General features: G+C 43.1%; 1 protein-coding gene across 3 annotated transcripts in view; it reads right to left on the minus strand.

Moving 5' to 3' along the window:
* The window catches only part of IKBKE (inhibitor of nuclear factor kappa B kinase subunit epsilon), a 35,459-nt gene that overhangs the window by 5,228 nt on the left and 7,501 nt on the right, over positions 1-22,730 (minus strand). For all 3 annotated transcript variants that reach the window (XM_083508866.1, XM_083508865.1, XM_083508864.1), the window contains exons 4-17: positions 21,929-22,058; positions 21,130-21,311; positions 20,107-20,267; positions 19,814-19,924; positions 17,874-18,053; positions 16,169-16,365; positions 15,144-15,208; positions 13,514-13,605; positions 11,008-11,109; positions 7,330-7,405; positions 6,712-6,821; positions 3,376-3,452; positions 2,316-2,355; positions 1,626-1,727 (exon numbers count right to left, since the gene is read on the minus strand). In XM_083508866.1, coding sequence (XP_083364992.1) covers positions 1,626-1,727; positions 2,316-2,355; positions 3,376-3,452; positions 6,712-6,821; positions 7,330-7,405; positions 11,008-11,109; positions 13,514-13,605; positions 15,144-15,208; positions 16,169-16,365; positions 17,874-18,053; positions 19,814-19,924; positions 20,107-20,267; positions 21,130-21,311; positions 21,929-22,058 — 1,625 coding nt within the window. The remainder of the gene's footprint in view (positions 1-1,625; positions 1,728-2,315; positions 2,356-3,375; positions 3,453-6,711; positions 6,822-7,329; positions 7,406-11,007; positions 11,110-13,513; positions 13,606-15,143; positions 15,209-16,168; positions 16,366-17,873; positions 18,054-19,813; positions 19,925-20,106; positions 20,268-21,129; positions 21,312-21,928; positions 22,059-22,730) is intronic.

Below are 22,730 nucleotides of genomic sequence, written 5' to 3' on the forward strand. Positions count from 1 at the left end.
AATGGCTTCATTCCAGTATGAGAAGCTTGCTTGATACTGAAAACAAAGAAGTTCATCAATATTCCAACTCAAAGGCTTGGGAAGATTTGCAGTGTGTAGTCCAGTGAAATGAGTACTAACGTCAGCTCGACAGCATGTCTTTGTTTATAATGTCAACTAACCTGCTGTGCACTATATCATGAGGGGGGAAATAAACTCTTATGCCTAGTTAATTCCAAGATTTCAGAAAGGCACTAGATGCTAATGAGAAAAATGAACACAACTCATTCTGACAACCAATCACAAAGCTAGATACAGAGCTTGAAAAGAAGCAATGTCCCTTTCATAGAAAGGGAATGGGCTGCATCCAACAAAGTCATCCCACTAGCATAAGGATTTCCTCCTGCGCGATGAGCTTTTTTTCTCCTTTCCCAGCACACCTCCATAACCTCCAATCTGCTTTGGGGATTTCCCCCAGCCCTTTATTGCACTGGGAAAGGAGAGAGCGAGGAAATCCTGTTGCAAAAGTGGAAGTCATTGTGGCAACAAGACAACTTCACTGGATGCAACCGTATTATTGCCAATGAGAACAATTTCACCTCCGTTTTGTCTCCATGCCATCACTTTGATTCAAAGGTCTTCATTTTGTCTGGAAATGTTTGCTGGCATGGTATAGCAAATTAGGACAAGATGCATTTTGCAGATCCCATAAACACTCTCTATTCAAACAGAGAACCTCACAAATAGATGAGGTTGACTGAGATGTGTTAGCAGATGTGAAATTTGTGTGGGTATTGAGTGAGGGGATGTGTCTTGAATGAGTACAATCCTACTTTTGAATTCTGATGTTTTCTAGAACATATTATTAAATTACATTGCTTTACGTACTATTTTTAATTCTGGTGTGTGTGTGTTTTTGTAAAACACTTGTGATCCTTTCTAAAAGGTGGTATATAAATACTTGAAATATAATAAATAAATAAATTTATTGTTGGGGGAGTACTCAAGAGAGATGCTGGAGAGGGGGCTATGAATTTAAGCCTTTGCCCAGCTTTCTGATGTTGCCCTCCTTATGAGGCTTGGCAGCAAGCCCAGTTGGAAAATCTCCTCCCTGGCAGAAATGTGTTTTGAAGCAGCACAGGACATAACTGTCAATAAGGGGCAGGACTTACATCTGCAGAGGTGATGTAGAATGCAGCTTTCAGCTCCTCTCTTGAACTTCCCTTCTCTTTTCACCTTCCAAATGAAGCCCATTTTGTCTCTTCTAGGAGGTCTGTGTTTATCATGCATGAATTGACCGTATGTGTGTACAATTCAATGATGGTAACATAGCAAATTAGGCTTCCATATGGAATGAGAGCCTGGAATGGGGAAAATTGTGGTGTGGCAGTAAGAGTGTTGGACTAGGACCTGGGAGACAAGGAATCAAATCCCACCTTAGTCATGAAACTCACCTTGGGCCAGCCCCCATTTTACAGTCTAACCTAGCTCCCTAGGGTTGTTGCAAAGATAAAATGAGGAGGGAGAGAACCACATATGCCACCCTGAGCACCTTCTAGGAAAGGTAAGATATAGGTGCAATAAAATAAATGAGCATTGTTGCTTTAGTGGCAGCCAGTGAGAGTATGTGCTAGGAACACTGTTACCTCATTATAATTCCATGTGCCAAAAGAGCAGCTTTGTATTGCTGCAAACAGTTGTCCTGGAAAACTGAAAGAACCTTTTTTGCTAAATGTCCTAAATTCACCCTGAAAATGAAACAAAATAAAATGTTCATTATTTCATCAATTTTTCTCATAATTTAAGCATTTGAAAAACAACAACCCACAAGCAAACACCCACCCATACCCACACTAATGCAACAAGATCATTAGTCACAAAGAAACTCGCTAATTCAGTTCATTTCCAGTTAAAAGGATCAGGTAATCAGCGATGTGAAAAACCTCAGTCTGAGACTTTAGAGCAACAGTAGGCTAGATGGATGAATACTTTAACTTGGTATAAGGCATATTGCTGTGTTCCTATAAGCAGGGAAAGCCCATTCCCTGTCTCGGCTGATGGAAGGGGAGAAGCTAGTCTTCCCCTTACATGTGATATTCCTCCTACTACAAGGAAGGGTGCCGGTTCTCAACAGTCGCAAGGCTATTATGAGGTGGTTGTTATTCAAGTGCCTCAATGAAACTTTATTGATTGATATAGTATGACTCATTCCTGAATCAGACAATCTGAGCACGAGCAGCTCAGGAAAGTTTAATGGCCAACCGCAGACCAACAGAATACAAACCAGAAGTGTTCGATACTCAGCTGGTCTGTTATACACAAACTCTTACACTTACTTATCCAGCTTGTGGATCTGCTGTTCATTGTAGCCCAGGCCTAGAAAGAAAATGCAACTTATTAGTAGATTTTCCAGGGAATGACTTCAGGACTTTGCAGTTTCACAGATTAATACTTTATTCACATAAAGTACCGTATTTTTCCGTGTATAAGACTAGTTTTTTTAACAAACAAAAAAAGTTTTAAAATTGGGGCACGTCTTATACATGGGTTGTGCTAAGGGGTGTTTTCTTAATTTGGAGTCCCCCAAAATAGGGGGTGTCTTATACATGGGGGCATCTTATACACGGAAAAAATACGGTATATTGCGAGATAGCCCAATAGGAAACAGGGAGGTGTCACATTTCCAGTGAAAACCAATGAGCGGTGGGTGGGGGAGAAACTGCCAGAGGGGTAGCTATACATGTTGTTTTGATGCAGCAAAACAAAAGGCCCTCCACACCTGTTCTAGGTGCTTCCAGCACATCACTACCTCTGCCTCTGCCTGCAATCTAGAAGCAGTTCCTTCATTTTTATCGGTTTGTGAGGACCCCAGGGATGAAACACACACACACACACACACACACACACACACACACACACACAGAAAAAAAATAAAATAAAAATAAAACAAGGCTTACAAGTTTCCCTTTTGTTGTGACAGAAGAAACTTTGTTGGCACTTGAGACAATAAACTTTTGTTCTGACACCGTCTACACAGGCACTTAGCAGATATGAGCACCTGCACGCAAAGCAGCCACAAGCCTCATACTTTTCAGACTGGGGTGAGCAGCCTTGAGATTAGCCAGAGCTTTCAGAATTGTTATCTTATCGGTACAGGTGCTGCTGAATGGATGGCTCAAATCCCCAAGTACAGTAGTGCCCACATGGCATTTTTGTTTGTTTCAAGATACTGCTGCTAAGATGCCTGCTTGGGGCTATTTGAGTATTTCAAGGAATCTGCCTAATCAGACCCTTTAAAGACGTACCTGCCCTGGTAGTGGCTAACAGACCTCTGATTTATGAAATCTGTGCAAGCTGATGATTACATAAGAGAGACTATCAACATTAGCAACTCACCCCTGCATTTCCGGGTCTTCTTGAACTGGGTGTAGATAAGCTGCATCTTGTCAAGGCAAGCCTCCATCTGCTGGATGCTGAAGAACCAGTTTTGGAAGCCAGTTGTAAGATAGAAAGAAAGGAACTAATCAGTTCAATGCCACCATGGGCCAAGGGCTGTGTCTGCTGTAACAAAACTCCCAGCGGACCTGGTCCAGAAAGGAATGAGTGGGAGGCAAGACAGCTACAGCACTAACTCTCGTTGTTAGCTCTGTTCCAAGCACAGTCTTACATCACAAGAAGCAACGTTAGTATGAACAGCCTTCACCAGAAATCTAGAAACTGATGCACAATCATATAATTTTTCTTGCAAGCCCTCAATGATATCAGTGAACCAACACCTGTCTGTCCCTAGAAGACACAAACAGGAGAATCAGCTGTGGATGCTGAGAAAGATGCATTGGCCTTTCTGGTACAGTAAAATCTTGAACTGCATCATTACAATGTCAATTGAGATATAAAATGTTCATCCAAATGCAATAGCTCTGCACCACACGACTCTTCTGATCATGTCGAAAACAAAGGCTCAAAGCCTATACTCGAAGCCCACTATACTCTATTAACTATCTGAAGTATTTATCCCCCCCCCATTTCTTTATTCCTCTTTACTACAGCATCTGGTCCATTACACTCTTTTCCATAAGTCTTCACACCATTTCTGCAAGGAGAAGAGGTGAGTTGCTAATCCTATTTTACAGATGGGAAACTGGAGCACAGACAGTTTTAAAGACTTGCTCAGGCACAGAAAGAGCTCAGACAGACAAGAACATTGGAGCTGGTTTTAGCAACGTCCACCCTGGTATACTCAATCTGTCTCAGCGAGGCCAATGTTGATGCCGGTTTTCTTGTACAAATCCCTGAGTGCTGTGCCAGACGCTGGAATGATGCATCTAGTGGAAGCCTTAGCACTAATTGAGAATGTGAACTAACCACTTTCACCAGCCAAATTGCTAAGATAATGTAATGTGAGAAATGTAAATTAAATGAAGAAACATTATTTTCCTACCAAGGCATATGGATGGGAGCTTCTGCTTGCTCAGCATTTTGGCACGAAGTTGGAAGTGAGAAACTAAGCTATAATGAACTGTGTCTTATGCACCAACATGAAATGCATCACCCACATATAAGCCAGTATTACACACAATTGTTGCATAAGCAAGAATGAGATCAGTACAAGCTGTGCATGGCAGACAAGTACTGAGACGGTCAGCTGAGAGGAATGAACACATCCAAGAACGGACACTAAAACAAGTGATGCTCCTTTCCTTCCTGTGACACTTGTCATGGAGGTTTCCCTGATTACAAGCCTCACCTCTCTCCAGCAGCAGCGTAGCAAGGGACTTCAAAATGCTAGCCCAGTTACTCACCAGGCTGCATGCACTTAAAATATCTGCAAGCCACCCTTCATCCAACAGTTTCTAGGGTGGTCAATAACAAAGAAAACTAAAATAATAATACCATAACATGTACAATATTGTGGCAGCAACTAAAAATATACAAAGGGTGTTCCATTACTGGGGTACCAGCACCAAAGAAGCCTACATAGCACACTTCAGCTGAGGAAGGCACTTTGAGAAGAGCTTCAGCAGAAGGTCTGAAGTCATGGCCAGGCATCCTCCTCCTCCTCCCCAGCGCAAGATAGTTTTCTACCAAGGGCTTCTCACTTCTTACCTCTATTATATTGCCCTGTTCCCTGCCCTGATCCATATGATATCTCTCCAAATGATGCTTCAGCTGATAGGCCATATAATACTTCTCTAGCTGCCTATATGGCTGCATCACAACTTAAAGAACTCATTTTCGGTAGTCTCAATTATGTACAGAGATTGCATGCTATCCACTAGCCAAGCTCACCTGTTCACAGGTGTAGGAAGGTGTTCATTTCTAAATTTACATGTTGGTGAAGGTTTTCCTGCCAGGTTCAAACTGCTGCCTGAAGCATCCTAGGGCATCATTCCTTCCCTGGGTTGCATATATGCTCGATACCATACCTTATCAGTACTGCCCCTTGCATCTCATCAACATGATTCCACAACTCATTCTCATTATAGCTGCTTTTTCTGAGAGGCGGGGTATCAGGCACTGCTCCATTCACTGAGAATGTGCTATTTACTGCTGGAGGATTATGCATATTCAGACCGAGGGATGTTTTTGGCCCTGGTCACAAGACTATTATTACCTGAAGCTTGAACATAGGATCTCTTGAGACATGTTTAAGGTATCAACGAAGACAGAGCCTGGCTGAGCTTCTCCAGACAGAAGAGGCAAAATAGATTGCACTTGGAAACCTGCTGTTTGCTTCCCCAGTGGCTGGAGTTTAATCAAGGCTATGTTTACATTGTCACTTATTTTTATAGTGTGCTCATCATAGTCAGTGTCACAAAGCCATTTGCTGGCCAGCATTAATAATATGGCTTGGTAAGGAAGCTTAGAGGGGTGACAGTCCACAAAGAGAACTAGTTTCTTGTGAATGCCAATAACCAAAGTCTATTACTGTATAAGCAATACCACCTGAACTGATTAGACTGGCATAGATGAGGTAAGAAAGACTATACAAGGGATACTGTTTTTATCTGCTGCTTATTGGTGGGTTTAGTTCTTTTTAAACATTGATACCGAACTAATGAACATCAGGTTTGTTGTTCTAGTGTTCCTTTTTTGTAACTACTTTGAATGCCTTTTTGGTACAAAAGTGACATCTAAATATTTTAAATAAATAAAATGGAGTATTTCCACTCCACGGGGAGAGTGATATTGTTTTCATTTGCTATTATGTTATATTTTTGTGTTTTTATATTATAAACCACCCCATGAGCCTCAGACAAGAAATTTGAAATGAACAAACAAACAAGTATTCTTTTGGCTACTTGAAAACACATAGAACAGGTGATCCATCTACAAGAGCCTGGTTAGAAGAGGACACTTCCTAAGAGGACATCTATTGTGGAGTTATCACAAAGGCAACAATATCTCATTCCCTAGGAAAATTATATTCCTCCTCTTGGAACCACTGGAATGGGGTTATATCAGAGACATAGGCCCTTATTGGGCCAGGCTCAAGAAATCACTTGTAAGAAATCAACCTCTGTACTATATTGATAGCAAATGGTTTGATATCACCAAAACCCTCTAGATTTTTAGGATATGGATATTTAAGCAACCATTACTCTTATAGTAAGTCTTGCAATTCAAGCTTATGTATGTCTACTCAGAATTAAGCCCCACTGTGCTCACCTAGACTTACTCCTGTGTTAAGTGCCTTGCAGCCTTTAACACTGAAAATACTATTCTACCAACCTTCTGACTTCTTTTATTTGACTCCTTTTCTTTCCCACATCAGACAGAATGCATTGCACAACCGACTGGTGATCAGAGATGCTTTGGAAACATTTAGAAATTTCTTCAACCTGAGCCAGAAAAGACAAAATGGAAGACCAGAAGGTTTCACTACAGAGCATCTATGATTTGCAAAACTTATATTCCTTCCTTCCTTCCTTCCTTCCTTCCTTCCTTCCTTCCTTCCTTCCTTCCTCTCTCTCTCTCTCTCTCTCTCTCACACACACACACACACACACACACACACAAAACCAGCATTTCTTGCTCACACACATGCACTAGGCACATATTATGATAGATACTTATATAAAGTCATTAGATACAATCCAACTTTATCATAGTTCTCACAGCAACGCTAAGAATGTATGTACAACATGTATATATGTAAAACCATCAATCAAAAAGAAGACCACCCGCTCTATTCCCTTAACCCATTTGTGTTAATCAATCATTACACAGCTACTTCTTTTCCCAAGTAGCTCTGGCTCAGATCAGACCTTTTGCATACAAGAGAAGTTGCCACACAGAACTCTCAGCTGTCTAAGTTGCTATTAACAGGTGGTCATGGGAATAACTCACAGCTTGAAGTCTTGTTTTCAGTTCCGCCAAGCCTTTAATCTCTGGAACCTCGCCAACCCCAGCAATAGTCTCGTACCTATTATGGTGAATGGGATAAAAAAGAAAAGAAGAACAGTTTCTGATCAGTCTTCAGAGGGGCTTACCAATCTCTATAACTGCAAAGTAACCAAAACAGAAAAAAATATTCAATTTACCCAAGAAATTTCCATAAATACAAAGAAGAACTGTTGAAAAAAGTTTTCAAAATGGCATGGTGGGAGTGGGGAAGAGAAGTGTTGTTCGCCACCCACTGCATCACAGGAAACTCTCATGCAGTAACAGTCCACATACAGCAGCACTTAAAATGCAGTGGTTTTCTTAGCTGGTGTCTGTGTGTGGTGGTGATGTAAAACCACAGTTTCCCAGAAAGCAAAGGGGAAAGGAATTTGGAGCTACGTACAAGCTGCAGGGAAAGAAAAACCAAAGCTTAGGAATCTGAGATGGAGAGCAGAGAGAGAGAGAAACAACAACACAGGGACACAAGTGGGACAAAGAGGCAGCTGTATTTGGAAATGAGAAGACCCAGGGAATGAGGTGGGAAAGGAGAGCTGAGACCCATGGAAGAGAGGCCAAGGTGTCAACTGGAGAAGTGAAGGTTGTGCATTTATTGGGCCATTTCCTGGCAGATGATGGCATTGGGTAATTATGGGCTTGCAAACATGTTCATCCTCCTACATCCTTGCTTTTTAAAATTTTAATAAGCAGTCAGTCTCCTTTCCCCCACTTCCACAAAGCTCAAAATTGCAGTGCTGCTCTCTGACTTCATCCCTGTGGCTCCACTATTTTTGCTGTACTCTGTAATACAGAACATAAGAAATCTCAGCCAGACTCGTCCACTACTCTAAGCTCCTATGAAACAGGGGACAAATGTTCAAAAAGTGCAGTTGCCTCTGTTATTGCTGGTAACCCCCCAAGAAGAAGAGGCTACTTATTGTCCCCTTTCACCCAAATTATATCCCCTTTCTCTGGCCTTAATTGTCTGTTAGCACAACCTGGCTGTAAGCAGCAGTGAATCTTGATGCACTTAATAGGCACTAAGAGCTTCCTGCTGTGGAAAAATTTGATCTCTTAGCTCCTCCAGATGGTGATTTTCCACATTCCCGGTTCAGTAGTATATGGCACCAATGGGCAAATGGGAGGCATTCCAGAAAACAACAACCCTAGATATCTTTTTCCCCAGGGCAGCTTCACAGCGAGGATGTGAGAAGGCAACCATTTAGATAGCAAGCAACACTTGATCCCAAACAAATTGTCTCAAGCTGAGTGCAGCTGGCTGCAAGGGAATCAGCACAATCCCTCTGGATCTGGGGAAGTACTGCTCCAAGTTCCCTGAGGTATCTGGACAAGCCTCTAGGCCATGGGTAGGCAAACTAAGGCCCGGGGGCCGGATCCAGCCCAATTGCCTTCTAAATCCAGCCAGCGGATGGTCCGAGAATCAGCGTGTTTTTACACTGAGTAGAATGTGTGCTTTTATTTAAAATGCATCTCTAGGTTATTTGTGGGGCATAGGAATTGGTTCATTCCCCCCCCCAAAAAAAATATAATCCGCCCCCCCACAAGGTCTGAGGAACAGTGGACCGGTCCCCTGCTGAAAAAGTTTGCTGACCCCTGCTCTAGGCTGCTCTGTGAAGAAATCTTTCCCCAAGGCTGCAAACATAAGAGCTGGTGAGATGGAGAATGGAGCGTTAATAGTGAGAGGATAGTTGACTTGGAACGATTCTGGTCTTCTGCTGCTACCTTCTGCTGCTTTCCATTCAGACAGAGCTCAACTGTGAGGTGACAGAGCTGAAGCATACCCGGAAATAATCATCACTTGACTTGAGCTGTCCCTCTAGCCCCGTGTTTCTCAAACTTGGGTCCTCAGATGTTGTTGGACTACAACTCCCATCATCCCTTGCTAGCAAGGGATGATGGGAGTTGTAGTTCAACAGCATCTGGGGACCCAAGGTTGAGAAAGGCTGCTCTGGCCCAAGGGCAGCCAAGGTATTCCAGCACCCAACAGACCCAGTCAATGTGGCCAGTGATGGAAGTATTGGAAGGGCACCAACATGGGCACAGTTAGGATTTATTTTATGGAGGCAGGCTTTATGTTACGGGGAGGCAGAACCAAGTTATCTGTGATGCAATTGGTTTAGGTATTTTTATTTATTTACTTGATTGAGGAGGGGGAGCTGCCCCCCTGGCTAGGCCCATGGGCACCATCTTGATTACCTCTACCGTAGCCAGTGGCTACAGTTTGTGAACTGAAGTAGTGAGGAAAAGTATTTTGCTGAGGAAGCAGACTAAAGGCCAAAACTATTCAGGTATGCTGTTTCTTCATGCTGTGAAACTCACGTGAGGAAGAGTGGGCTGTATGTACTGGCAAGGCCCACCAGCTTTCATGCCACACCTTCCCCTGGTATACAGCCCCCCCATGACCCCCATGAGCTGAAGAGCAAACCTCTGCAGCAGGGAGCCTCCTGTGCTCATGGAGGCTTCTAATTTACAGGAGACTGAAAATTAACACAAAAATAGGATAGAACAGACATATGAATGAACACATGTGAAATGAAACATGCTGATCCATCCATTCTTTGCTGCCATCTGCTTCTACAAACAGCAGCACACACAGGACGAAGAGAAACCAGGCATCTGACCTTTCACCCAACCTAGGTGTCAGGGACTTCTAGGAACTTGAATTTTTGCAGCCCTGCCCATTGTTCAAGAGGCAGATGGAGTTTTGGGTTGTTGTTTTAAAGGCAGACTGGGTAACTGATAAGTGATCATGAGACTTGATTGGTTTAGACTAGAGCATCTCGCCCCTCCTGGGTTGACCAGGCAACGTATTTTAAAGCCACTTTGTGCTTCATGGAAAGCTCTTATTTGCCCACCAAGAACATTGATTTATCTCCCTTTGTGAACACAGGAAAGCCAAATTAGGCAGCAATCCTCAAAGAACATAGCTCTGCTCGCTTTCTGTCCAGATATTGCAAACTGGCCAAGCTAACAGTTTGTCCATTTACCGAAGCAAGGCATTTTCCCCTTTAAAAGTGAACAAGGACTACTTTGCCAGAATACAAAGAAGCTTCCAACCTTCTGTCCTCAAGAGATATGTCTTTGATCATATATATGCATATGTACACACACAAACATATTGCAGAATGAGAGGGAAGAAGTCTTTCTGCACCTTCCTCTTGGAAATGGAAAGCACACATACAAAACACACATGTGAAGCAGAAAGCCCACTGCAACCGTGACAAGAGATATATTGTCATCTAATATTGGGAGAAGGCAGTTGCAATCCCAAAGCATTATTAACCCCATGATAATCGAAGCACTTCTCTGAACTTGGGCCTCATCTTTCTGCAGGACAGAATACTCCTCTTATGCAACAAAGCAGGGCAGTTAAGTAATTTAAGACTCTGAATTTAATGGTCTTATAGGTCCCCTCTCTCTATAGATGACAATGTGTTTTTCTTCACTAATTTCAAAATGTGGTAAGCCTGACCAGCTGAGTCTGGGCCAGCTCATTCAAATTTTGCTGAATAGGGCCCCGCGCATTGGCTCCCAGGTTCTGTCCTGGGGGTTCCACTGCTGTAATGCATGTTGGGTTCTAGGTTGGCTGCAGTATCACAGTTACCACTGAAAAGCAACACTTACAGCAGCAGAACCTTCATCTCTTCTCGTTGCAAGCAACTGAGTGTTGCCATCACACCTTGCTTCTTCTCTAGAATCCGCAGACACTCCAATTTCAGGGTCTCACTGCAAAAAAAAGAAAAGGGCAACACCAGAATTTCTGGTTATATGGGCCTCAGGTCCCTTGCATAGACTTGCATTTATGCTGTAAAAACACATATTCCACAATCTTCCACTTATTCCCTGTTTAAATGGAGACTTGTCTTCTCTTGACAACAAAAAAGTGAGCTGTCCACTCCCCACCCACAGCAAAAATTCCTGGATTGCACAGTGAAGGGCAACTTTGGGAGAGATTCTGATCTGGAAAACAGTGCACAAAAGCAAGGATTGAACACTGCCTTTCCCTGCTGCTGCTGCTGCTGCCTGCAAAACAAAAGTTCAATTATTGGTGGGAAATGGGAGAACCAATCACGGATCTCTCTTGCAATATATAGCTCGGCAGTCAGGAGTATGTGGGTCTAAGATACCACTGATTTGTTTGCAGTGCATTTTAGAAGGAAAGGCAAGGTTGATTTGACATCTCTCCCCCCCCCCCCCATATTTTAGGACAGGGATGTCTCAACCGATGATCTAAGGAGCTCCTTAGATTTTTGTCTGGCCCTTACAGCCAATTATTGGTTTCCTGTAAAGCTCAGAGGAAGGCTATAGTATGGGAGTACCAAAACATACGTGGGTGTAGGAAATGTGAGCTTGGAGAAGAATGCGAGGACAAAGGTACTTGTGCCCTTCCTGAAGCTGGTTCAAAGACAAAGGTGATGCCCTTCCACTCCTGCTGCCGAATACAGAGTTATATTTCTGAGGAATTTCAGCTCAGTTCTAGTCCCATCCCCACTCCAGCTACTGCTGCTCTGGAGTATACACTGCATTGGAAGCAGCCTTGTTTAAGTTAGATAACAATATTATATAATGAGTGAGTACAACTCTATGCCTCTTTATATAAACCCTTTCTTGTAATGGAACTTGAGGCCTTTTGTGCACAATGTGAGAAATGACTGTTCTAAGAATGCCTTGGAGTTTATTAGTTAACTGGATTCTCCACAAAATGTATGGAGTAGCCAGGAACAGACATTGTTTCTGGTCTATAAACCAGCTAATGTTTCCTTCAGCTCAGCTGCTCCTTCCCACATTAGCCACATGATTGTCTCCCTGTCTCGTTTTGACATTCTATATTCAGAAAATAATTCCTGACATGTTGGAAAGTGTGACAATTCAAGCCACCGTATCCATTCACTCTGCACACACTCACCTCCAATATTGAAGAGTTATATAGCTATAAGGTTTAAAGTCAACAGGCATGTCTGCCCTGCCATAATCACCACCCTACTTTCCGTACTATCTGCCTGTTTATTTCTGTAACATGAAGCAAATTCATGGTGTTCCACTGACTAGGCTGGAAACTGGTTATTTTGAAAAAAAGCAAACTTGCACAGAGAAATGAAAATGTTATCACATAATATTCATTATGCTGGAAACAAAACACTGAATCTATAAAACCCCTACTCAAAGTTTTCATCTGGATCTATGCATATTGTTTTAATAAAGCACCAAGTGCTTTATTGTTGCCTTTTAAGTTTATAAAGTGGGTAAAAAGAAGCTCAAGTTACTGACTAAACATCAGGAAGAACTGTCTAATGACGAGAGATATTTGACAATGGAATGAACTCCCTCAGAAGGCGGTGAATCTCCTTCCTCAGAGGCTCTTAAGCAGAGGTTGTATGGCCATCTGTCATGTATGATCTAGCTGAAATAACTGCATTGTAGGGGGTTGGACTAGATGACCCTTGCTGTCTCTTCCATCTCTACAATTCTATGCTTCTGTGAATGAGGAGCAACAATAAAAACCTGTGCGCTACTTTGCTCACTGCTCTGTAGAAGGATAACGGGGACCTTAACGCAAATGTTCAAAGTCACCAAGCAGGGAAGGATCAGGATTGCACTTCCCACCTTGCAGCCCATCTCTAGACCACTTGTGAAGCTAACATTTACACAGTTGGCAGTACCCAATGCTCAATGTGCATTCGTCTGTGCATGTGCAAGCCCGTAGGTCCAATACACGTAGAAAGCTCTCTGCGTCTAGGCAGGAATAGCTGCCCCCAGGGACAAGGGCAAGAGGACAGGCCAGCACAGTCCTCATCACCTTCACGTGGCAAGTTTGAATGCGGAGCAAAAGAGACTTGAGTGGAAAAAGAAACAGGAAAAAACAAGAAGGGGACAGTCAGTGAAAACATGTCATTTGCCAGAGAACAATGGCCCAAATTAGGCAAGCAGTTGTGAACATTTGCTCACTCGCTATAATAGGCAATAGTGGTGTATGGCCTTTGGGCAGCCACATAAATGTGCATGCTGTATGCTGTTTGGGAAAGCTGGAGGAAATGAGTGATCTGAACGGAAGCTCAAGGCACCTTAATCAGCTGTCAAAAAGACCCTGCTGTATCGCTTGCAACGCACCAGCAGGAGATATTTTACGTACCTCACCCAATATAGGCCTCTGAGCATGAGCTCTTGACACTGCAGAAAGGACTGAGATATCCTCAACGTCTGGTGAGTTGCAGTCAGGACACCCTAAAGGATAAAGCAACAGTGTATATGATTGCCCTGTAAACTGCAGTGCTGCCACCTTGCAGAGTTCCCAGATATACACAGAGACAAAATCCAGATCACACAGAGATGTTGAAGAATTAATCACCCTTCACATGAAGATCCCAGGATGGGGTCATTAAAACACAATATTAAAAAACTATTTAAAACAACGTACTATCACAAAATTAAGGTGGGCCCCCAAAATACCCTAGAAAGTTACCACTTAGAGGGAGACGATGTAGACGACAAGAAACCAGGAGTTAATGTGTGGCTGGGGATGGAGGGAGAACGCCGAATAGGAAAGAGGCTGGCCATTATAGGAAATTCCCTCCCTCTCCCTGCCTGAAGCCAAGAGTGGAGCAGAGCACAGCAGAAGCAAGGATGAGGGAAGGGGGATTTTGAGCTGGAAATATTTATCCTTTAAAGCAAAGGAGGCTAACCTGTGGCTCTGTGGATATGGTTGGACTCCAGTTTCCATCATCATAGGAGGGGGATCTGGATCATGCTATTTGAGTTGTAATATCCATTAACCCTTTTGCTACATAATCGATGGGTGTCACATTTCCACATACTTGCATTCCACAGCATTTTAAAATTAATGTAAATATATGTTTTTGTTTAAAGAAGCTGCCAAAGCAAAAACATCAACAACCCCGAAAACAAAACCATTTTCAGTGCAACAGCTCATCTGAGATATTTTGCTCCATTTTCATAACAGCCAAGAAATGAAGTGAGATCAAGGCTTACGAGTCACTGTCTGAAGCAGAGATATTTTTATAGTGCAAATCAGCTGTGGGGAGGAAGCATTCTGATGCACATGTTCCAAAGACAGTAAGGTTGGAGGGGGCATAATGAAGTCTAGTTTAAATGCTTCTGAAAGGTCTGCGTATCAGTGGCTATCACTCAATCGAAGCTCCAAGGACATATATATATCTGCTAAATGACACAGGTGAAGGTTGCAGCCTTGCTTGCCATCCAACTATCACAGTTGCAAACAATTTTATGAGCGACACTTTGGGCTTGATCCAGCAGGTTGTTTATCCTTTTAAGCTGCAGTCAGCCCCCGGAATCAAAACGAATGCAGTAGCTGGAATGGTTTGGGCAATGTTTCTCTCTCTCCTCCATCCCATCACTTGACTCACCTGGGGCTTAGGCTGTTGTAGTTCATCTCTCTCTGGCCACAGATTCAGGTGATAGAAAAAGAGGGGTGTGTTGAATAATCTACTCCAGGCTTCCTCAACCTCGGCCCTCCAGATGTTTTGAGACTAAAATTCCCATCATCCCTAACTACTGGTCCTGCTAGCTAGGGATCATGGGAGTTGTAGGCCAAAAACATCTGGAGGGCCGAGGTTGAGGAAGCCTGATCTACTCCTTTTCCCAGCCATTCCTGGATATCGGAGCCCGTGAACTCGGGTGCCAGCCATAAGCCTTCAATTCTTGTATTGTCTGGGTAAGAAACAGACAGGGAACAGCCCTTCTAAATTGCCCCTAGTCTTCCTAAGCTTGTAAGCAAGGTATACCTTTGCTGTGCTGCAATCTGCAACGACATCAACTTTTGGGGGGAATTTTGGGAACTCCAAAGCAGCTGAAACACACACAAAAAAATCAAAAATCAAATCACAAGCTTTCCCCACATTCCATATCAAGGAAAAGACATTGCTGCAACAGAAACCATAGTGAATGTTGGGCAAAATGTGCACCCATTAGGAAAGAAATGCTGTCGCTCTGCAGCTGTGGAACTACACTGACACCTAGTGCCCAAAATATGCAAACCACAAATATGGATATGTATGGGTGATTATGAACGCCAGTCTGCAACAGAGCAGGGAACTTCCTGGGTTCTATCTCTGTTCCATATAAACAGGACTATGGTGCCAATTTTGTATGGAGTAAATGAAATTAAAAGACGCCTGCTTCTTGGGAGAAAAGCAATGACAAACCTAGACAGCATCATAAAAAGCAGAGACATCACCTTACCAACAAAGGTCCGTGTAGTTAAAGCCATGGTTTTCCCAGTAGTGATGTATGGAAGGGAGAGCTGGACCATAAAGAAGGCTGATCGTCGAAGAATTTATGCTTTTGAATTATGGTGCTGGGGGAGACTCTTGAGAGTCCCATGGACTGCAAGAAGATCAAACCTGTCCATTCTTAAGGAAATCAGCCCTGAGTGCTCACTGGAAGGACAGATCCTAAAGCTGAGACTCTAATACTTTGGCCACCTCATGAGAAGAGAAGACTCCCTGGAAAAGATCCTGATGTTGGGAAAGATGGAGGGCACAAGGAGAAGGGGACGACACAGGATGAGATGGCTGGACAGTGTTCTTGAAGCTACCAGCATGAGTTTGACCAAACTGCGGGAGGCAGTGGAAGACAGGAGTGCCTGGCGTGCTCTGGTCCATGGGGTCACAAAGAGTCAGACACGACTAAACAGCTAAACAACAACCACAAAAATGAGTATAGACCTAGCTATGAATGCAGAGTCATAGTAAGCAACTACTCAAGGCAGGCAAAGAGATTATGTGCATGCAAAACTACACAAACTCACGATCTCTGTATCTCAGCATCACTGGATCCCGAAGTTCTGTGCTCAGCATGATAAGAGGGCAGGTTTCAGTGGTTTTGGGGAAACGATGTGCCTGCAGGTTAGGCTCCAGTTCATAGGAGTAACCCTCAAAGAAATACTCCTGGTGATGGGGAGGTATATTTGTTTGCCTGAAGACATCTTCTAAAAATATGGGTACTCTAAAGAACACAAAGCAGAGGGACAAAGAATCATTGTTTTCATTTACAATGAAGCAGCACCCCTTCTTTATCCAAGACAGGCAGTAGTACCCTCTCTAGAATTCCTTCCCCAGGAAAACTTGCCAAGCCAGCTTTGTTCTCACATTCAATAAATTATTCAAAATATCCTGATTCTAGTAGCCGAATGGATGCTGTTCAAAACTGGGTTAAAAAGACCTGATGTAGGGAATGAAATGACACCCTACCCCCTGCCAAATATTGTCAAATAGGGACCACAGAGACTTAGTTAGGGTCACACTAGTCTCCCAAGTCACCGTGATTATTTTAACAGAAATGCAGGATAAAATGTTCAAAACAAAGATAAAAAGAATAGTTACAGAGCAACTCTTCCTCCCAGAACACTAACATTTCAAGAGAAAGTGCCTGCTGTTCTCTTCTGAACACTAAGCAAAGCAAAAACCCTTGATGGTGATGATGATGATGATAATAGTCATTATTATCATAATCAATAAAATGATATTATAAGGTAAAGGTAAAGGTACCCCTGCCCGTACGGGCCAGTCGTGTCCGACTCTAGGGTTGCGCGCCCATCTCGCTTAAGAGGCCGGGGGCCAGCGCTGTCCGAAGACACTTCCGGGTCACGTGGCCAGCGTGGCAAGCTGTATCTGGTGAGCCAGCACAGCACACGGAAATGCCGTTTACCTTCCCGCTAGTAAGCGGTCCCTATTTATCTGCTTGCACTTAGGGGTGCTTTCGAACTGCTAGGTTGGCAGGCGCTGGGACCAAGCAACGGGAGCGCACCCCGCCGCGGGGATTCGAGCCGCCGACCTGACGATCAGCAAGGCCTAGGCGCTGGGTTTTACCCACAGCACCACCCGCGTCCCTGATATTTTATTAGACCCACTTAAATTGATGCAGGATCATTCAGGCTTTCTGCCTCAACCTATTTCATATATTCTACTGTAGATTACTATTCTGCTAGATGACTACTCTCCCTAAGACAGCCATCATAACATTAATCACCCAGGTGAACATGACTGTGACCCACCTACTGCTTCCTAGAAGTGAAGTCAGCAAAGTTTTTGTGCCATGCAGAATTAATAGGTTCTCAATCAATAGTCATTCATTAAAAAATAGGCAGTTGAATATTCTGATCTTGTCAGAAACTAGGAGGAAACAGCAATTTAAGAGTCACCCTATTTTTTTATACAGCAATTCCAAAACATTCAGTGCCTGTGAGATAATAGCAAGGCACATCAGCTTTATTTATTTAACCAAATACTTTATCTCCAATATTCAAAAACCCAGAACTCAACTTTCCACCTCTAGAATGCAGAGTGCTGCCACAACAGCAATCCTCAGTTCTGGATATTGTTATTTATATGCAACTTAAGCTTTCTCAACTATTTTATAGCTAATTTGCCAACCTGTAGTAAAACTCTGGCCTGAGCATTAGATTAGGGCACTTGGATTCTACTCCCTTCTCTGCCCAAGGCAACAATCCTTACGTGTTGTAGGAGTGGATGTAGATCTTGTGCATGGTAGCTTGCGACAAAGAAAAGACGTGGATTATCTTTCTATGCAAGATGTCATTGGTTTCAGCAAAAAACTGATCAAAGCCCCAGCACTCCTCTTGATTAGCCTCTAGGATGCTTGCCAGGATGGGGACGAGCTGCCTCTTCAGCCCACTGTAAGGAGTAGAGGAGAAAACCCAGACGTTACTGCTGACCCCAATTTTCCAAGGAGTGAGAAGTTCTTCCAGTGTGAATCAGTTTCCTTTGAAATAAGGGCAGAGGACCCTTCTGGCATTTAGCAATATTTGTGTTTATTTACAAAGATTCAGGTTGAGCATAGGTAGAGAGATTTACAGCATTAATACCACAATAGATACTTTCCCTCATCAGATTTCTACGAAGGGCCTCTTGCACCTTAAAGATGCTTCCAGAGCTCTAGTTGGTTTTCTGAGCTGCAGCCTGCCTCTTGCCTGAGTCACACTCTTTCTTCTTCCTGAAACCACTCAAGAAGCTTTCTTTGCTCCCTCATTCAAACCACCCTGATGAGGAAAAATAAGCCCCCTTCCCTAAAAGAGTCTCACCGTCTTCTAGAAAAGCAGTGAGAGCAGAGGGATGCTGTAAGCCAGAGCAGCTGGCGAGGTGGCCAGAGCAGCCAGTCTTGCAGAGACAATCTAGTTCTACCCACCACACCCCCGGAATGGCTGTCTGTCAAAGTGCTGGCATGAAAAGAGGGTGTTGTCATTAAGTCTGCCTGATCAGATTGCTCTTAACTAATGTGGCCAGATCCTGCAGAAACAGAAGGCCCAACTTCTGTTTTAATAGTATCCCTGCCTGATGGGATATGCTTCCAATGAAAAAAACCCAAACAAAACCCCATTCACATTCAATTACTGAAGAGATGTCATGCTTCACAGGGGGGTGCTGGTTTAAGTGGAATCCACGTGATCCTTGTGACTCTATGGGATCTGCAGTTGTTCAAATGTAACTGGTAAGGAATAGACGCCAACCAAGGGCATGTAGCAACCAACCACGCCTATGCCTGCTTCTGGTATGGAGTAAGGGAACAGACAGAAATATTTATTCATCTCTCTTAGGCATCCAAACTTGGGGTCACCCAATGAAATTGGCAATGGATTCAGGACAGACAAAGGGAAGGAACTTTTTCCATACAGTGCATAATTATGCAACTAAGAACTAGTGCCCGGGCTTATGTTTTTCCTGCTCGCTCCCCACCCCATTTCCTTTTGCATTGTGTCTTTTAAATTGTAAGCCTTTTGGCAAGGACTGTCTTTTCAATGATATGTGTAAGCTACCTGGGAGCCTTTTACAACCAAAAATACAAACTCGTGGAGCCCCCACCTTGATTAGGACTGATTTAGGTGTATTTAAATGAGGATTAGGCAATTTGATGGAGGTTCTTAAAGCCTGCTAGAGTTCCATGATCTCTCAGGTGCAAATTGTGTACAGTGGTACCTCAAGTTAAGAACTTAATTCGTTCTGGAGGTCTGTTCTTAATCTGAAATTGTTCTTAGCCTGAAGCATCACTTTAGCTAATGGGGCCTCCTGCTGCCGCTGCACTGCTGCTGCACGATTTCTGTTCTCATCCTGAAGCAAAGTTCTTAACCCAAGGTAATATTTCTGGGTTAGCGGAGTCTGTAACCTGAAGCGTATGTAACCCGAGGTACCACTGTATGTGGGTGGATATCTATGTGCCTTTCACACACAATTAGATAGCAAAAACAAACAAACATGACCTGCATTGTGTGAAAGAGCCTTGATAATAAAAAATATGAGCTGTGCATGTTTACTCAAAAGCAAGTCCCACTACATCCAACAGGACCTACTCCCAGGTAAGGTTTAAGATAAGTAAGAGATTGTGCTGCAGAATTTCTAACACATTTGATCATTAGTTTATCCAATCCCTTTCTACTTACACAGAAAGCCGGCATGTGATTGGAAGCTCATAGGTCCACATGATGGCTCCACTCTCTTGCTCTTGGGTTCCTGCTATAGCTCCAGTAGGTTTCTCAGTTGTTATTTTGTACCTGTTGAATGAAGCACCCTATCTTTAGGAGTTAGCAAGAATGGTGAGATTATCACCCTTACACAGATATATGTAACATCAATTTAGATGTGTTGTGTTCCCTCCTCTCTCCCCCCCCCCCACTTTTTAGTGTGTGAAGAAGAGATAAAGCAGGCAAATCAAGAAAACATACAAAATACATACATGATTTCCTTGTTCCTGCGTGGTCCCCCAAAAGGGATAAATGGGAGGCTGCCTGTGGCTGCATGGTAAAATGTCACCCCAATACTCCAAAGATCTACGGTCACCCCATAAGCCTTCTGTTGGGGCTTCTTCAGCACTGCTCGCTTATACATGTCTGGGTGCTTTAAGTGATAAGGTAAAAGAAAAGGAAAAAAGGAAAGACGGCTTGAGTATTAAGGCCATTCAAGCTTTGAAAAGCCACAAATGAAATAAGGAATAAAATAAGTAATGCGTGCTAAAATTAGATCTGCAACATTCAGTTGATCAGTTAGATTAGAACAGATGAATGAACTAAAAAAACCCTACCTCCCATTAAAACAAGCAGCAGTTTTTTTAGAAAATATATTTTTAAATAAGATCACGTCTAAAAACAGGAGATGGAAAGCACCATCTTTAAAAAATGTACTGTATTCTCCTTTCTCTCCCAAACAAGAGGAATGCCTATAAAATGTGAATAACCTAAAGTGAAGATTATGTGCTTCTTGCTTCAGAAATATCAATTTTATCCAGATATAGATTTATGCAAATTTAATCAATAGCTTGATTAACCTGGAGGCAGAACACAACCATCATGACTAGCAGCCACTGCAAGCTTTATTCTCCATGAATTTGTCTGATCCCATTGTAAAGCCCCCACCACATCCTAGGGCAGCAAATTCTTTAGTTTATTAATCAGCCTATACTTTCTTTCATCTGTTCTGAATCACCCATTCTTCAGCTTCATTGGATGATTCTGCAGGTTAACGAAACGTAACCACCCTAACAGCACAAAGCAGTAACTCCCATTAAATGTTCCTTTCTTCTGGAAACAGAAGATTGCGATGTCTACTCTGGAATGACCCTATTTTTCTATTTAAAAAAATGATCCAGCTCTCCCGTGTTCCAACTGCAAAAAAGATTCCCCCCCCCCCGAATTATCTGTCAGTAGGAATCTTCAGCCTTCTTTTACTAATAAAAAAATCTCCAGCATTCCACTTTACTCACAAGATATTCTTCTGTCCCATAAACTGATTCAAACTTTTCATCATCGTCTAGTTCTCGGGCAGCCCCAAAATCAGTCAGTTTGTAGATATTTTGGTTATCGTCTCCAACCAGCCTCATGATGTTTCCGGGTTTGATATCTCTGTGGACAACCCCATTCTGACGGAGATGGTTCATGCCAGCCACTAAAAAAGGAAGAAAGATGTGATCATTCTTCTATAAAAAGGCACTAACAGGAATCAGAATTTTCTGGTCTCTCTGGGCTTTCTCCCATGACAAAAGTAACATGAAGATACACAGTGGTCTGGTTCACACGTAATGCTAAACCATGGTTTATTAAACCATGGCTTAGGTCTCTGGTTATAAGTTGCTCATTAACCAATACAGGGGGGGGGTGCATTGGAACTAGATTGGGACTGTTTGTGGTGGAGAGGGATTTATGTATTTGTCCCTATCAGGGTCCTGATTGGAACTAATCCTTCCAGACCATTGCAGATTTCACTTGTGAATAGTTTATGTAGGCACTTGTGTGAGGTGGGGGCAATTGCAATCAGGGCCATGTCAGGGGCAAAGGCTTAAAGCCCCCACCCTCCCATACTGTGATCCTGATCCACCTTGGCTGCCCACATGCTTGCTATTTATGTTTAAAAAAGTAAACACATCATCGCTAAGGCCATGAATAATGTCACATCTAGTTTAGCACTGTATTGGAACACAGGAAACATTATGTTTGAAGGCTGTGCAAAGTCATTTGGAGGATGTAAGATTCATCTTGGCCCACAGAGCAGTCGCACTTACTTACCTACACAGTGCAACACTATGAGGAACTCTGATTCTGACAAGCCAAAGGCATTTTCTGGGTCTTCTAAGAGGCTCAGCAGGCTCCCACCTGAACAGTACTCCATCACCAACACCTTCTGTTTGCAGCTTTCCTGTGTTTGAATTTGAGGGCAAAAATGAAATCCCACCTTATGGGGGTTGAGCTGTATGCCTGATAGCATGCACTCCATTACAGAATGTGCTAGTGCTCCAATCATCTCATGCTGCAACAGCAGAAGCTAGCATAAATCCCCTGCAAGACTAAGGGCACTAATACATGTCACACACAATACACAATACAACTGATGAGTCTGGTTATCTGAAGGGAAAGATAAAGACCAAGTGGGGAGGGGGCTTCTTAAGCCTTTCTCTTTATGCTGTTTCTTTCCCCTGCTGAAAATCCACAAAGCTGCTTTTAACCTCATTGGTAAAATATGGGGGCTTTAATCTGTTCTCCTAAAAGGTAAAAGCAGTTGCGAGCAAAGGGGTGTGCATGTGTTGTTTTCTTAGCTATACACCACATGTAGTTTCTATTCAGAAAAGAGCTAACTGAAGAGAGCAAAGTAATGGGAGCAAGTAAGCAACTCTCAGACACAGCCCAGTCCCTGCCCATTTGATGCACTTCATCTATGGGTGTATCTTGAGTCTCTTTGCAAATGATAGGATGGAAGTAGCGTGCAGAAGGAAGTGAAGAGACCATATAAGCACATGATCTGAAGTCAGCAAGGGTAAATTATCCCTGTGTATATATCTGGGTTTGAGCCCCAAGGTCCTGTTGGGTCAGC

This window comes from Podarcis liolepis, assembly GCF_965112155.1.
Source record: "Podarcis liolepis genome assembly, chromosome: 6".
Classification (NCBI taxonomy): domain Eukaryota; kingdom Metazoa; phylum Chordata; class Lepidosauria; order Squamata; family Lacertidae; genus Podarcis; species Podarcis liolepis.